This window comes from Motacilla alba, chromosome 1 (assembly GCF_015832195.1).
Source record: "Motacilla alba alba isolate MOTALB_02 chromosome 1, Motacilla_alba_V1.0_pri, whole genome shotgun sequence".
Taxonomy (NCBI): domain Eukaryota; kingdom Metazoa; phylum Chordata; class Aves; order Passeriformes; family Motacillidae; genus Motacilla; species Motacilla alba.
In genome coordinates, this window is record NC_052016.1 from 68,744,029 (window position 1) to 68,761,377 (window position 17,349).

General features: G+C 41.3%; 1 protein-coding gene across 4 annotated transcripts in view; it reads right to left on the reverse strand.

Moving 5' to 3' along the window:
* Positions 1–15,453, reverse strand: part of DIAPH3 (diaphanous related formin 3) — a 204,823-nt gene extending 189,370 nt beyond the window's left edge. For 2 of the 4 annotated variants that reach the window (XM_038131457.1, XM_038131466.1), the window contains exons 1-2: positions 15,030–15,179; positions 3,680–3,712 (exon numbers count right to left, since the gene is read on the reverse strand). In XM_038131457.1, the coding sequence (XP_037987385.1) occupies positions 3,680–3,712; positions 15,030–15,179 (183 nt within the window). Of the gene's footprint in view, positions 1–3,679; positions 3,713–15,029 lie in introns of all 4 variants that reach the window. The other 2 variants (XM_038131481.1, XM_038131473.1) reach the window with 2 other exon arrangements.
* Positions 15,454–17,349: the final 1,896 nt, after the last annotated feature.

A 17,349-nucleotide genomic window follows, 5' to 3' on the forward strand; every position in this document is an offset into this window, starting at 1 on the left:
ATGGAGAGTCTCCATCCTTTGCTGCTTGCAGCCGGTAGTGTAGTGTCCAAGGATGACAAAAAGGCTGAGGTATTTAATGCCTTCCTCACCTCAGTCTTTAATACCAAAACCAGTTGTGCTCAGGAAACCCAACACCCAGAGATGAAAGTTAGGGATGGGAAGCCAAGTGAAACTCCCATAATCTAGGAGGAAATGGCTAGTGATCTGCTACGCAAGTTAAACACCCACAAGCCTATGGGCCTGGATAGGATGTACCAGGGAATAATAAAGGAGCATGTAAAAGAGCTCACCAATCCACTTTTAAACATTTACCAGCAGTCCTGATTATCCGGAGAACTTCCATTGACTGGAAAGTAGCAAATATAAGGCCCACTTAAAAGAAGAACTGGAAAGATGATCCAAGGAACCACAGGCCTGTCAAACTAACCTAGATATCAGGGGAAACCTTGGAACAGATCATCCTGAGTGTCAGTACACAGAATGTAGAGGACAATCAGGACATCAGGCCCAGCCAACATGGGTTTGGGAAAGGCAGGTCCTGCTTGACAAACCTGAACTCTTTCCATGATCATTTGACCTACTCAGTGGATAAGGGAAAGGCTGTGGATGGTGCCTCCCTAGACTTCACTAAGGCATTTCACACCATTTCCCACAGCATTCTCGTGGAGAAATTAGCTGCTCATGGCTTGATCAGGTGCATTCTTTGCTGGGTGAAAAACTGTTTGGATGGCTGAATCCAGGGAGTGGTAGTGAATGGTGCTACATCAAGCTGGTACCTGGTCACAAGTGGGGCTCCCCAAGGCTCTGTATTGGGGCCAGTCCTGTTTAACAGGACTAAGGGGCTAGTTGCTGGACTAAGGAGTTAAGTGCTCTATCAGTTAGTGTGCAGATGACACCACATTGGGTGACGAGTGCTGATCTGTTGGAGGGCAGGAAGGCTCTGCAGAGGAATCTGGACAGGCTGGATCAATGGACTGAGGACAGCAGCCTGAAGTTCAATAAATCCAAGTGCCAGATCCTGAATCTGGGTCACACAAAACCTCTTGCAGAGCTACAGGCTGGGGTCAGAGTGGCTGGAACATGGCCAAGCAGAAAAGGACCTGGAGGTGCTGGTTGACAGTGGCTGAACATGAGCCAGGATGTGCCCAGGTGGCCAGAAAGGCCAATGGCATCCTGGCCTATATCAGAAATAGTGTGGCCAGCAGGACCAGGGCAGTGACCATCCTGCTGGTGATGCTCTGGTGAGGCTTCACTTCAAATCCTGTGTTCAGTTTTGGAGCCCTTACTACAAAAAAGGCATTGAGGTGCTGGAGTGTGTCCAGAGAAGGGCAATGCAGCTGGTGAAATAAAGGTCTAGAAAGCAAGTCCTATGAGGAGCAGCTGTGGGAACTGGGTATGTTTATGTTGGAGCAGAAGAGGCTCAAGGGGAATCCCACTGCTCTGTACAAATACCTGAAAGAAGGTTTTGGCAAGGTGGGATGTGACCTCTTCCACCATCTCAAGTGAAAGGATGAGTGGAAATAGCCTTAAAGTTGCACCTGGGGAGGTTCAGATTGGACATTAGGAAAAAATTTACTGGCAGAGTGGTTAGGCATTGGAATGAGTTGCCCAGGAGCATGATGGAGTAACCGTCTGTGGAAGTGTTCACAAGACATCTGGATGTGACACTTGATAATAGTTTAGAGGTGATTATGGTGGTGCTATGCTGACAGTAGAACTACATGACCTTGAAGGTATAGTCAAACATTGATGATTCTGTAATTGTTGGAATGTGGAGCACTTGAGAGAGATAATTTGCTATCTCAGCTACCTGCTTTCCAGTCCTCTGTGGAGCAAGAATGCAATTGCCTCTTTGCAGATAGCAAACAATCAAGCCAAAAGAAGCACATGTGTAAAAACCAAGGTTTTTGACCTTAATGAAGATTTATCACTAGAAGTAGACAATTTTCAACATCTCACAAATAATCCAACTTAGATATTGAAAAGCAGTCTGCATTTTAGATTCTCAACATGCTGCTAACATACCTGAATTTAAAAACAAAGGAAATTCCTGGTCACCAACATACAACTGTATTTGTAAGAAATGGGTTGGGAAATATAAATACCTCATAAAGCATAATGCAGCAGTAAGTTAACATGCAAGTGATTGCCCATAAGAAGAAAGGAAATATATTATTTCATTGAAAGCAACAAAATCAAGTCATCTTAAACCTTCAATTTCTTTATCTTCTCTTACTACAAATTTTGTCCTTATCCCAGAATCACACACAGAAAGAGTAAACCAACAGAAAAGTGAAATAGAGGAATAAAAAGTATCCTTTTGAAAACATACCCTCGTTCCAAGATGATGTTGCAAGTAAATAGAATATTTGCCTTTACACATATTTAAAAGTTCTCAAATGTTGTGGTGATGTAATTTATTTCACTGTTAACCTTTTACTAAATAGCTGTCATTTCCCTCTTCAAAAATATATACTTATATGAACAATTTGGTACTACCCAGCAAATTAGGTTCCATTACTCTGTACAGGGGCCTTTTTCATGTTCTGAGAAATTTAAGGAGTTGGGGAAAAGTTTGTTTACTACAGAGATGACAGACTTTTTTGTCCTTATCCCAAAAATCCACAATAAGCCTGCTGATTTTTTGGGGCTATGATTACAAGCTGGACAAGTCCAATAAGCTTTGTAAAGGCAGCAGTCTAGCCTCTTTAAAAGGAAAAAAAGGCATCTCACAAAAACAAACAGCAAGATCTCATGTATCCCAACTACAAAACTTACATGACACTATCAAAACTTGTTTTCTAGTTACCAAAAATACTTTTAATTTCAGAAAGCTGATAGTATTTCCTTAGCTTTCCAAGATAAACACAAGTTTATACAATCAAACTTGTATTATCAGCCAGTCAAACTTGCATTATCAACCAGACTCCAATTTCTTAATAACAATTTCCATCAATGAAATTCTGCTAAAGAAATAGAAACAGATGATTTAAGACAAACTAGGACTGATAGACATAAATCTCTCTGCACTTCAGCTCCTAGCTACACACAGAAGTACTTTAGCAAGAACACTGTATACCACTGAAGTCATAACAGCTGATCTTTAGGTGATGAGAAAACATTCCTTCCTAGGCAAATTCAAAGACTTTGTAAAATTATGTATGTTAGGAAAAAAAATTATTACCCACAAAAGAATAGTACAGGAAGTGAAATAGGTAACTTCATGAGCAAGAAAAAAATCTGGTTTGTGGTTACATACAGAACCTCATCTCTGATCAAATTCAAGAAACACTGTTAAACATGACACTGAAAATACTTAAGGTGGTTTGAACAAGCAAATGTTACTTTGTTAAACATGTTATTTTAAGCTAGCCATGCAGCCTAAGTAACTTTGATATTAAACATCACAGATAGCTTAACTATACTGCATGTAGATTGGCACAATTACCTGTGTCAGGCTCATTTAGCTGTGATTAGAGCACACTTCAAAGCCATCCATACATTTTTGCTACTCATACTGATTATGTTACAGCTAATTACCAGTTCAGTGAGACTTTGCCAATTAACTAAATTATCCTCAAAGTTAAGATAGTTTCTTGTATTAGCAAGGTTATTTTTATTGCATTAGCAGTAAGGTTATTTGCTTAGCCCAGCCAAAGCAAAACTTAAGTTGTCTTACCACATCATCTGTCAGTGTCTTGATATTTAAGTGCTGTAAATCAAACAGGAAAGCAGTCATGTCAAAATTGTTCAGTAAAAAAAAAAAATAAGCTCAGTTATAGTTACTTTTATCCAAAATCACATGCAAGTTAAACAGTGTTGAATCCTGACACTTGAAATGAACCAAGTTTCTTGGAAAGTTGTACCTTGCTGGTACACAGCAAGTTATATAGATTTTTAAAATCTTCCATTTGATCCTCCAACAGAATATTAAAACACTGTGAAACACGCACAGCTTGAAACAAGTTGTGTTTGATTATATTTCATAACTAAATTAAGCTTTATAGTTAAATATACAGATGACCTGCGCAAAATTCAGCTAGAAGACTTGTCTTCTCAAGATGGCTGTGGGGACACCAACAAAAATCATCCAGAGATTTCAAACTCAATAAAAGAACACAGAGTTCCTCAAGAGTTCCAAACTATCCATTAAGCTGCAGCACTCAAATTACTCACACTGTTGAATAGTCTCAAGTAATGCCTTTGTGTAATGCGAGTAATGCAAGCAGAACATGAACTTGCGAGCAGAAACTGAACTAAGCATTTAATAATAGTAACATCCAAAAATCTATAGATTACTCAAAACAGCAGTTTCTGAACCAACATTTGCTCTCCAGAGCATATTTACAAACACAGCAAGTGCTAGGATGTACAGCTCTTACACAAAACCAAACAGCAGCACAGAACACTGGTGACTGATGAGTCAGTGTTGCAGGAATCCCATGTATCATTTTTACGAGGTTGAGAACACACTAAACAGGAAAATGTCAAGGATGTGAAGTCACAAACTTATTGAGGTAGACACCCTTCTGTTAGACTCCCCTCTCTGCCTAGTGTGCACAGCTTCGCAACAGGTACAGCAACAGTCAACAAGTATATCCTATTTAACCAGATTTGGAAACTCTTCACCAAGTCAACAATAATTGGCTATCACACTCTACAACCTGAAAGGAGGTGATAGCAAGGTGGGAATCAGTCTATTCTCTCAGTTAACAAGCAATAGAACAAGAGGAAATCACCTCAAGTTGAACCACTTGAGGTTAGCTTGGATATTGGGAAAAATTTATTCACTGAAAGGGTAGCCAGGCATTGGAGCAGGCTGCCCAGGGAAGTGTGGAATCAACATCCCTGGAAGTGTTCAAAAGGCATGCAGAGACATAACACTTAAGTTTGGCAGTGAAAGTGGTGGTGTTAGGTTAATTATGATGATCTCAGAGGCTTCCAACTATAATGGTTCTATGACTGTCACCATTACTTCTGACATCTTCTCTGGCTCATCCCTCAGAATTAAAAAACAATATGTGTTAAGTCAAATATTATCACACAATAGCTGTAATCTGAATACTGTCAAGAAACTGAGGAAGAAGTGTCTGATGAATGGTTATGAAGTTAACAATAAAAGACAAATTAGGTGCAAGGAAACACAGTATTCAGTGAGACACTATGTTCTACTAACAAAAAAAATGTTAAAAAAGGTGCTAGGTCACTACTGAACCTTTAGGATAATTCCATTCCATGTTCTAATAGGTGAGGATTTGTAATAAATGAACAACTATTCCAATCCAGCCAGGAGACTGAAGATCTGTATCCCAGCCTTCTCACTGGTGTTCTCCTGCCACAGGGTTAGATCAGACTTCTGTCTCACACACTGCTATAGTACTGGGATTTATTACTTGCTTTTCCCAGTCTGCTAAATATCTGCAAAGACAGTAAAAGTGTTAACTGGTGTGATTTGCAAAAGCTCATGACTTTGCATTTAGCAAGGTTTGGTATAATACTTCTGTCCTTAAGTGAGCAGAACTGCAAGAGAAAACACTAACATATGGTCTGACACTGTAGTTAGATAGAGAAGAACATGAAAATGTATTCCTTTTTCATACAGATGACTTAAATCACTAAGCCTTAAGCAATGCACAAATACTATCGTGGAGCTCCTCTAACATGGCAGGAGATTACATAATCTGCTTAGAATGAAAACCACCTGCATTCTATGCTTTGAGTGGAAATTCAAGGTTCAAGTCAAACTCATGTACATTCCACTAAAAAAATGCAGGAAAGCAACCACATCAGGTTCATTTCCACTTAAGAACAGATGTTGGATGGTTTGCAATTGCTCTGTACAAGACACCATCATCATGCAGGTAAGCAGGCAATTTCAGATTCAGGTTTTGTTCTTTGAGAAAGACAGAAGTTAGTGGGATAGCTCAAGCCAGTATTTCATTTTTCATTTAAGTCATGAAATTCAGCAGTACAATTTACTATGATAACGAGTGAAAATCTTCCCATTTTGTATATCAGAACATCTCACTGACCCAAGTCATCTGACTAATTAGTGAAAAGAGACTACTACACAACCAATTAAGGATACCATAATGGTATAACAAACTCAACATACAGATATGAGCCTTCTCTCAAAGTCTTCATCTTACTGGATACCTAGAGTACAGAAGTCTAAAAAATCAGCATTTCTTTCATAAAAAGTTGTGGAGTCTAGTTTGAAGGCAAGTGCTAAAAGCAGGTTCTCCAGTAAGAATCTACTTAACCAGTATCAAGTATCAACACTGGTGACATATTGAGAGACTTTATAAAGGAGAAGAAATTCCATGCAAACTACAACCTAATGTTCAGCCCTTTCAGCACTCAAAAGGCTGAATGACCTGCTGTAAGACACCTCTAAAGACTTATTTAGTTAATTTTAGGTTATAATGCTTTTCAGTCAGAGGAGTTTGTTAAAACAGAACTGGGTTCTCCTTTTTCCCCTCTCCCTCACCAAGTCCTTCTCTTCTGAGAAGGCTGTAAAAAGTAAAATCAGTTGACAGCTTTACTGGTCTTCTATAGCATTCAAGGATACAGAGATGCTGAACATTACATGTGCTTTTAACAACAACAACCACAACAACGAAACTTCCCACACTGGATCTTTTAATAGTATTGCATATAGAGGAGTGCTGTGGCTCAAGAACAAGAGCATATTTTTATTCTTGACAGGCCATAGGAAACAAACATATTTCTAGTAAGGGTAAAAATAACTAGACTAGGAGTCAGGTAAATACCAGGTAGAGGCTGGAGTGCTTTATTATCTCAGGGACGTATTTCTACTTTCAGGCTCAGATATACCACTTCACAAAAGACACATTCTGCTCAAGTGAACAGGTTGCCTTAAACACAGGGCCTCAAGTAAATATATATGATAAGTAATATTCCTATAATATTCAGTCACTGCTAAAAAATTAAGTAATTTTACAGAATACTGCTTCACAATGGATGAAAATATTTCTATGCTATTCTGAGCCTTCCATGAACTATTCCACAATAACAAAACTATTGATCTGAAAGGATAGGAGCTATGTACAAGTATTCCTCTGGTCTGTTCATCATGTAGAAAGTAGATATGCGAAACTGAAAAACAAATTACCAATATTTTAAGTATGCTGACATTGTGTTTTCTAGTCAGAGATATATGAAAGCACGAAGAGATTAAAGAATTAAGTAGGACAGTTCAGAAGGAGAGATTTGTCAGTTGCACCTACAGTTAGAAAAGCAGAACACTATGACTTAGTCTTCAGATAGTCTTCAGATATACAAACACTTTCATAAACTAAATTTTAAAATTGGACTCCTCAGTGTACCTTAGTTTTAAGTCTAGTACATGGAGGAAGAGGTCATATTGTTTTGCAATTGAGTAGAATTAGTTCACTTAAAGCTAAGTCCAATGAGAAAGAAATGCACAGGTATATAATTTTTGAAGAAAGCAAGCAATCTGACAGAATTACCCCTTATGGGAGATGATGTCCCTCAGGTATACTGTTAAATAACCAGTGTCATAAGACAGAGGCTATACACATACATGTGGTACAGTGCTCTTGATGAGCTGGCAAAACTCCAAGGATAGTGAGAGTCTTAAACAGAAGCTGAAAGGTACAACAGGATACAACGGCTGAATTTCACAACACAAGCACAGCAACAAGATGACAGCTCCCGAGACAGAAAGAGTACTGTCTCTTGAAAAGGTTGCACATGATGAAGACAGGTGCGAGGCAACTTTCACACCATGCAGCTAAAGGAAGTCAAATACTATTTGGCTTCATATACATTCACAGTAAAGAATATTGTAATACCTATGCCTGAAAACTAGGCAAGAAAACTATACTCCACAGCATAAGGCCTATAGAGCAGGTATATTTTTATTCAACACCAGGAGTGAGTGGGATAGCTCCACCACAAACTCACTCTTCCATTCTTAGCACTGTACAAGCTTTTATACTTTTTCAACTTAATGTGCACATTATACTTTCCTAACCTTCACATTGTAACATGTTTTCTAATTACATGATTACGTAAGCTCTTGTAGCACATGCGTGGTTTCTGAACAAGGAGGTCATCAGCCTCCTGGTGGTCGTTTTGGATGAAGGCTCAGAAGTCTTCCTCAGGCGTGAACTTTTCACCTCTGTCTATGCGCATGCTCTAGAAGCTTCTCTTCTCAAACAGCCAGCGGTGAGCTTTTTGCAGTTAGCTTGTTCTGCTAAATTTGCTGATTTCCAAAAAGTGCTTCATTCCCATACCCTGTTACAAAGTAACTACTTCTCTCTGCATAGCTACAGTTTTTTGCATAACTCAAGCACTATCTCCTTGCCTTGGCATCCAAAGCAAGGAAGGAAGGAGGGGGCGAACCAGGGAGGGTGATGGGGCAATATTATCTTGTTGCCCAGGTATCAACACACAAGATGATGATCTTATATTGCACATCCAAACAGCAGTACATACTTGAAGTTCATCTGCTAGATAGAATGTAATAACTTGAGGGATTGCCTATATAATTACCCCGGGCAAGTCCAGGTAGAGACAGCGAAGCAAAGCAAAGACAAATCCTACTTAACTGGATCAACAGTACTAGTCCGATCTTTTGTGTCATTACATCTCTTTCCCTGCCTTTACATATGCATATTTATAGACAAAACTCTCTATAGGTGTGGTACAAGCAATTCAGGCGAACAGGAGCAGAATTCAGGAGAATGACACCTCACATAGGACTCTGATGCCATGTCTTCAGCATTTTTCCCACCAGCACTATAGGTCAGTGTGGCCTGGAACCAATGAAGACTAGCCTAGTACAATACTGAGTATAGTCTGTATCATCTAAGAGTTTTGGCACTCCACCAAAGGGGCAGCATCTACATTCTCCACAAATGGTGTTTTCACATGGCACAAGCACAAAGTAATGTTGCTCATCTAACTTTCTGAAAGCAGATAGTTTAAACACAGATTGTCTGGTACTTAAAATCAGATCATGCCTGGCAGGGATGGGCATTGTTAGTATGACAGAAAGACCAACAAAATATGATTTTTTGATCATAAATGGAAGTAGAAGACAGACAAGCATAGTGCCATACACCCCTGCCAATATGAGAGGGGGTTTTAGGCATGCAACATAGCAGGATGTCAGGCAACTAAACAACAATTTCAACATGCATGAACTCCAACCACCAACTCCCCCACCTTGAAGTACTTCAATTTACAAAAAAAAAAAATTAAAAACCACAGTCTGGATCTTTTGGGATATTCATTTTGCCTTTTTTACATATAAAAACAAAGAAACAAACCCACTTATAACACCCCCTCCAAATCACCATGCACATGTATAGGTTCTTTGATAAATTAAAAAGAGTTTCCAGCCTGCATGTGCCTATGGAAAAAAAAAATGGAAAAAAGGAAGGCTTAAGCAAGATGAGCTTTAGAAGAACCAGCTAACTTATGCCTGAACACTGAAACAAGACAAGACTAGGGATGTTCATATAATCACATAATCCCCTCTGCACCTTTGTAAATTCAAAAGTGAGCAAGAATGCATGGCCATTAATATTATCACCAAAAAAAGATTCAACACTAGCTGTTTTTCCCCCAAAGCACATTCTCCACCAGAAACACAAGTAGAAGACCAAATCAAGGACTGAAGGAAACCTGTAGACTCACAGAAAAGTTAATTGGATGATTACAGAAAATGCTATCACTTTAGGATCTCCTTTGTAACATTATTCCCTCAGTAATTTTGCTACCTCAGTCTGAAAATGCAATTTACAAACTGCACAGCATTTCTTGCCTTTAATTTCCAATATACTACTTCAGCATTTAGATAATGGCTTTATCACACACTCTGTCTCTGCTGCTTGAAAAGCAGTCTGAAAAGCAATCAGAAGCAAAACTACCTTAACATTACAGGTTCTACACAGTGATATTCTTTAGGCATTGATGAGTTAAACTCAAAATTGGTGCTTACAGGTAAGATCACATAACAAAGTGCTGGAACACAGCACTAAAATTTAGTATCATAACCCACAGTGTTAATTCATGCCAACAAAAATAACAGCATGAAGAATTTACAATTTTACAAAGCTGCGATAAAGTGTTTTAGCTAACATCTGTTCAGCAATCATTTCTTTAAAAGACTAATTTAGATTCAAGGTCTTACACTGCAGCATAACTGCAGCAATAATTCAGTCACTTTGTAATTAAAGATATTGACACAGATTGGTCTTACCTTTCTACTCTATGCCAGAGAAATGGAAGTACTTTTCCTCTTAACTACATCTTTCTTTGATTTATAGACACTGTTAAATGCAACTGTTAATTTGTCTATTTTTAATAGATTGGTGTAAACAAACCCTTCTTGACTCATAAATTTCATAAAGAACTTAATCAAAAACATAACCTGAAAGTCACTGAAGTCAGGTCAACGGTATACTGAATTGATAGAAACACCTTTAATTTGAGCTAGAAATTGAAGTTGATCTCTCGAGGACCAGTGTCTACAATATGTAGCATCTGTAAAGTTCAGCTGGAAGTCACATAATATAGCACTCGCTGTAATGTTTTCCAAACATTTCTAAGGTGGGGGGGAATCAAGGAGAGCAAGTGGCAAACAGTTGCTTTTTGCCCCACCCTGCCCAAGCAGATTTCGGAGGTTTCTTGCTCAGTCAATGTATACATAGAGAACAGGTGAAGTATCAGCCATCCTTCTGTAGATTTCCTCTTTTTATAAGGTCCTAAACCACAAGGAGCTTTCAATAAGCTGAAGCACCACAGTACCACAGAAGTTCTTTTAGCCTTTTAAAAGTCCCACTCCTCTAAAAACTTGGACCTGTTGAACAAAGCCATGCTGGTATGTGCTTCAAAATGAACCATCACTCCTTCAAAAAAAGTTTTTAAAATTATTCTGCAAAAGAACCGAGAGAACTGAGGCTTAAAACTCATTCACTTCTTCTGAGAAGCTAGTTTATTCAAAAAGAGTCCTTCAAGGCCTCATTTGACAGGGCTAAACAGTTATAGTGGCTAATTCCAATGCCTCTTTCTCATCCCTCCATCCCTCATATGCAGTGGGTTTTTTAAAACCGTATTTTCCTCAGTTAAAAAAATTTTCTTTAGAAAGAAGAAAAAAGAGGAGGTGCACGTTAATGATGTCACCTTTGTCAATAAGCAATCCAATTTCACCTCAAGGTTTGTCAGGAAATCAAATTATTTTTCAGATTAGCATATCTGCTATAACAGATCAATATGTTGCATTGACTGGAAGGTCCAAGATGGAACTTATTTTCAAACCTTGAACACTGAGAAATATTACACTCACATAATCTGTATTACTTGAGGTCAATAAATCTAACAGCTACTTTAATTTGACAAACATACACAGATAAAAATAAAACTGAGGTAACATGAGGTATGGCACTCTAAGTACCCCAAACAGAGAAAAGGGCATAAGCTAAATCTAAGACTGGATTACAGAGGGCCCAAAGGCATGAGAGCCAGGCTTTACACATTTGGACACAAAACTAATTTAATATTAAAATTACATTGAAGATGTATTACAGAAAGAGTTAGATGCAAAGAAGTCAAGTTGAAAAATACCTCTAAGATCATCAAGTCCCAACCATAAACCAAACACTGCCAAGTCCATCACTAAACCACGTCTTTAAGTGCCACACCTACACATCTTTTCAACACCTTACAAGATGGTGACTCAACCACTTCTCTGGGCAGCCTCTTCCAGTGTTTGACCACACTTTCAGCAAAGAAAGTTTATTTAATACCCAGGTTAATCTAAACCTATCGTGGCGCAACTTGAGGCCCTTTCCTCTTGTTCTGTCACTTGTTACTTAGGTGAGGACACAGACCTCCATCTCACTACAGCCTCCTTCCAGGCAGTTGTAGAGAGCAGTAAGGTCAGCCAGTGAGCCAATGGCACACCTAGAATACAATCCATGTTCAATCCATAGTTCTTCAGCCCCTATCAACATTCAAGGATAAAATCTTTGCTTTAAGACATTATTTAAAGATGAAAAATAGGACTATTGTTAGGACTGTGGTGCTTTTGAAAATTGCAGTTTGACAAAGCACTCTCATGAATTAAGGACATTTGCATCTAATCCCTGCTTAAAGAGAAACTGGGCAGGGGAACAGGAAGAGGCCAAACTAAAAAAAAAAAAATCAAAATTCACACCTGCCTACAAGATTATTATATACCCTATAAAATTGAGTCAGAACCCCAAATTCAACCCCCTTTATTTTCTGTAGCTGTGACCTCAACACCATGACCTTAAATAAACAGTCTGCTGATACCTATATTGAAACATTTTTAAAATCACCCTTGCATAGCCTGGGAAGCCTAGACATATGCCCAACAAGCTCACCTGCACCACAGAAAAGGCCTTCTTTCACTGAAAAGATGAGATTTCATGTAAGAAAAAAAAGCCTCAATGGCTTTTATCACATTTCTATCCACGTTCTACTCCCTATAAGCCATTGTACTGCCATTTAAACACATGATTAGCAAAACTGAATATGACGGCAACACACTACTTCTGTTTTAGCACATAATTATAGGAAAAGATGAAAACCATTGCGATATCTGCATAAGAACTTGGCAGTTAAAGTACTGGTAGTAAGTAAAACCTCTTGACCCAGAGCTCTTGTCAGTTGCAAACACACAAAAATCCTTGTCTCTCACTAAAGGAATAATCCAACCCTCAACTCATACAGCAACAACACTATCCAATCTTTTACAGTGGCCAGACCACACGGGTTTCTCCTCACAGATCATATACTAAAGCATGTTGTGAGAGACTGGGAGGATCTGGTGCCACGAGACATTTTGGGGTACATGTTTGTGTGAGGCAAGGGGCTGGCTGGGCCTTGGCTTGGTGAGGTGGTGCCCTGCTCTGCACACACGCCCCACTCCTGGGGTATCCCAGCCCCACACCGGCTGCCAATTCCTGGCACGGAGGAGGCAATGCTCCACACCTGGCCTCTGGAGCCCCTAACCCAGCTCCTGAGTGGCCAAACAAACAGAATTCCCACCTGGGGGAAGAGGCCCCGGAAGGCCAAGGGGTATTTAAAGCTGAACACAAGACAAGCACATGTCTTTACCTCACCTCCTCTTGGAATTTCTATCAGCTGAGCACTGCTGGAACCCAGCAGCTGGTATCTGTATGTGTCCTTTTTTTATATCTTTTGTGTCTTCCTCTCCTTTTTCTTCTAATTACTTCTTCTTAGAATTTTTGAGTAACTTAAAATCAAAACGAGCTTAAAGTTTGCCAAGTCAAATGGGCTAAGTTAATGCTTTGAGATGTATTTTATGTTGATTGAATGTTGCACTAAACCTTTTACCAAAGGTCTTTGATTTTCTGAGGTTGCCAGTAAAGTCCTTTTTGTTGTTTTGACCTCTTGAGAATATCTTGTTGCTATTCCTCCTGTACATCTAACTCAGAATACAGGAACTCCTACTACAGAAATACAGGCTCATGAACAACCATGAGCCCTTTTGAAAGCCTCATCAAGTGAGGGGCCATGTCACCTGCATGACTAAAATGCACATGTCCCCAGAGGATAGATACACAGCCATTTACGAAGCCAAGCAAATAGCTCTTGGTCACAGTTTCATTTATGCCCATTCTAACATGCAGAAAAAGGCACAGGGACATGGTTCAAACAGCAATCTCTGCAGCCACAATACAAAAAGATTGCAGCAAACAGGAATATTCCAGGAGCAAGTTGTGACCTTCCAGAACAGGTCTGGCCAGCCTGTTTGATACTGCTTATTGGCTAAATTTTTTGAACCTGTGCACAAGTGCCAGACACTCAAGTACTGGACATTTCATAAATACACCTTAGAATCAAGAGTCTAATATAAGTGCTATGGTATCTCTTTTGTAACTATGCAATGAATTTTAGAGCAGGTGAGACCAGGGACAGCCGAACAAAGGTCAACATGCAACACCTAAATATGAGCACGGGGTGCATCTCCTCTACATGTGGCAGATACTCCCTGAAAGAAGATTGTATTCAGATGAGTTCAGCCCCTTCTCCCTCGCAACCAGCGACAGGATAAGAGAACACAGTCTCAAACTACACCACGGGAAGTTCAGGCTGGACATACTGAGGAATTTCTTCACAGAAATGGTGATTAGACATTGGAATGGGCTGCCCAGGGAGGAGGTGGAGTCACCATCCCTGAAAGTTTTAAGGAAAGACTCAACAGGGCACTTGGTGCCATGATCTAGTTGACATGGTGGTGTTTGGTAATAGGTAAGGCTCGATGATTCCAGAGGTCTTTTCCAACCCAATTGATTCTGTGGATACAAGGCCTGTAGAATATATGTTGGTCTCAACTCTAATGCTTGGAATTTTCATCATGTCCACACAAAAACTGGTTTCCCAGCTTCTTGGTGTGCTAGCCAAAAGCTTGTAAAAGCAAGACTACAGAAGAGAAGCTTACTATGTCCTTTGAATTCAAAGACCGTTTTTACACTGTACAGTTTATATCACTAAAGTTTAAAAAAAAAAGAAAACCACAAAAAAAAGACAAAACAAAAATTAAGAAAAAAATTTAAAAAACCAACAAAACAAACCCACCAAAAAACAAAACCAACAACAACAAAACAAACACCGCAGTCCTATTAGAAGTAACACCGTTTAAGAGCTGGAAGTCTGTTCTACTCTCCTTGCAACCACAGCTGTCACGCAGCAAGTAAAGGCAATGAACCTTTGTAATGAAGCGCTCGGGAGTGACTTGAAAACTTGCTGCATCCTTTCACACGGGAAAGCAAGAGGCGAGCTGGACCAGCCGGGATCAGCATTCGAAGCCCAGCTGAACTTGACGGCGCCACGTATTCCCACTCAGTGCCCCGGTCTCGGCGGGCCCCAGGCAGTGACTCACCCCGGAGGGGACGAGGGTGTCGCCGCACGGCCGGGCCCGCTCGGCACAGGCCCGCCAGGCCCCACTCCGCGGGCACCCCCGCCGCGGGACGGCTCGTACTTACGAATTTGGGCTTCCTGCTGTCCGCCGCCTCCTCGGGGCCCCCGGCGCTCCCGCTCCCCGGCGGGCCCTTCCGACGGATCGCCTTGTTCTCCCGCCCGCCGCGACCCGGCGGCGAGGACGGGGCGCAGTAACGCGGCCGCGGCGGCTCCATGGCCGCGAGGAAGGGCGATGGGCAGGGGGGAGCGCTGCCCGCGATAGGGCCCAAGCCCGGCGGCCCCGGCCGAGCTGGGCGCCTGCGATTAGCGCGGCTTAGCTGGGCTCGGCCAGCAGGGCGCCGCGGGGGGAGGAGCGGGGCTGAGCGCTAAGGCCGCGGCCTCCCGGCAGCGCAGGATTTAGCGGGGAGAAGCCCCTAATCCCGCCCCGCCCGGGCCGCGCGGCGCCGCGCGCTCCCAACGGCCGCGGCTGGCGGAGCGCGGCAACGGCCCGCCGTCCGAACCGGCCCGCCACCGCCGGCACCGCCCCCGCCCGCCCGCCGCGGCCAATCCGCGCCCGCGCGGCGCCCGCCGCGCCTCCCGGTTGGTGGGACCGGTGCCCGTCTCCGGTGAGTCAGCGGCTCGCGCCGCGCCCCGCCCCGGCGGACCGCGCGTGCCCCCGCGGGGAACGGGAGCGGCTCGCCGGGCTGAGGTAACGCCGCCTCTGGGGTACAAACACGCAGAGGAAGGCAGAGTTTGTTTCCTCACGGTGCAAATCCCGTCTTCTCTGCGTCCAGTCTGTTCAGCGTCTGAACACGGGGCGGGTCCCTCACCTGTTTGGCCTAGGATGCCGATTTCCAACAAGTGGCTTTGTTAAAAATTGCGATTCCATGCCTCAAGCCGCTGTTTGACAGGTGAAAAGTGGTTCATCTATTTCTATATGACCTTTTTATATAATTAGAGCACTGACTTTTATATATGTAAATATACATTATTCTATAGAATCGTATAATCATGGGGTTTGGAAGAGACCTTTACGTTCATCCAGTCCAAAAATCCAAACCGCCTCTTAAAACACCCCCAGGGATGGTGACTCCATCTCCTCCCCAAGCAACCTATTCCAACGGCTGCCCATCTGAACAGTGGAAAAAATTGCTGATATTTGAATCTCCCCTGTCTCAGCTTACGCCATTTCCTCTGGTCCTGCCACTGCAGTCACAGTAGAGACTGGCCCCCACCTCCATTAGAACATCTTCTCTGGTAGCTGTAGAGAGCAATACACACATCGATATACATACATACATACATGTATATATATACATATGTTATATATTATTAATATTTGTCATATTACTTTTATACCAACTTGGTGGTAGTGGGTTAAGAAGGCAGAATGACACACAAGAGACATAGTCCCCATCCAAAACAGTAGCAGTGTTTCCATAGTGCTCCTGCGTCCGAGTTCCTGTTTTGTGATGGACGCAGTCTGTGTGGTGAAGCTGTTAACTGTGCTGCCAAGGCCAAAAGAACAGGTGTACCCACAGTCTGCATTTGTTTAAGGCAATCTGTTGTTTTCCGTCACTGAAAGACCTGCAAGGCGCTGTGGTTTATGGGGAAATGCATAAATAGAGATTTCATTATGCTGTAAACTAGCAAATTGCATATGGTTTACAAGGCAATTGAATTCTCATTACTACAATCAATACCTTGCATTTATCTTTATTTTAAATTAAGAGTAGTTAGAATGATGATGCAAACTGGAGACTTATGTAGGGGAAAATCTATTTCCAAATCTCAGTGTCAGGGATCATGAAGAAAACGCTAATACTCAGCATTTATACCTCCAGAGTATTTCCTCCTAAAACAGAAGAATTTCTTCTCTGTCATTCAGTCCTTCACCATGACTTACACAGGCAGTGACCTACAAAATGTAACATCTGCCAGTACACAGAGTTCTAGTGAAACATAGCAGAATTCAGCCCCAGACTCAGCCTTTGCAGGGCGAGGAGCTGTGGGGCCACGTAGAGTAGATGCTGTAATTATTTGTATACCTTAAACTGTTTCATCCTTTGGCACCTTTCTATAGATGTTTTGTAAATTTATATTGGAATTCTTTGTGGAGAGTATAATTAGCAGAACAGTGTTTAATGTCATGGTTAATGATTTCCTGGAACATTTGATTAGAAAATTAATCAAGCTATGTGTGCATATGATAAAGCTGTTTAAATGGGCCTCCTAATTGCACTGTGGTAGAACACAATGGCTTGTGCCAATATATCACTTTGAAGGTACTGTGTTGCAATAACAGAGAAACACTGAAGGGAATAATTTATCAGACGGTTTTACTAAGCCAAAAGTAAATGTTAGTACTTGTGATCTATTATTATTATTTTATACTGCCCCTCTTGT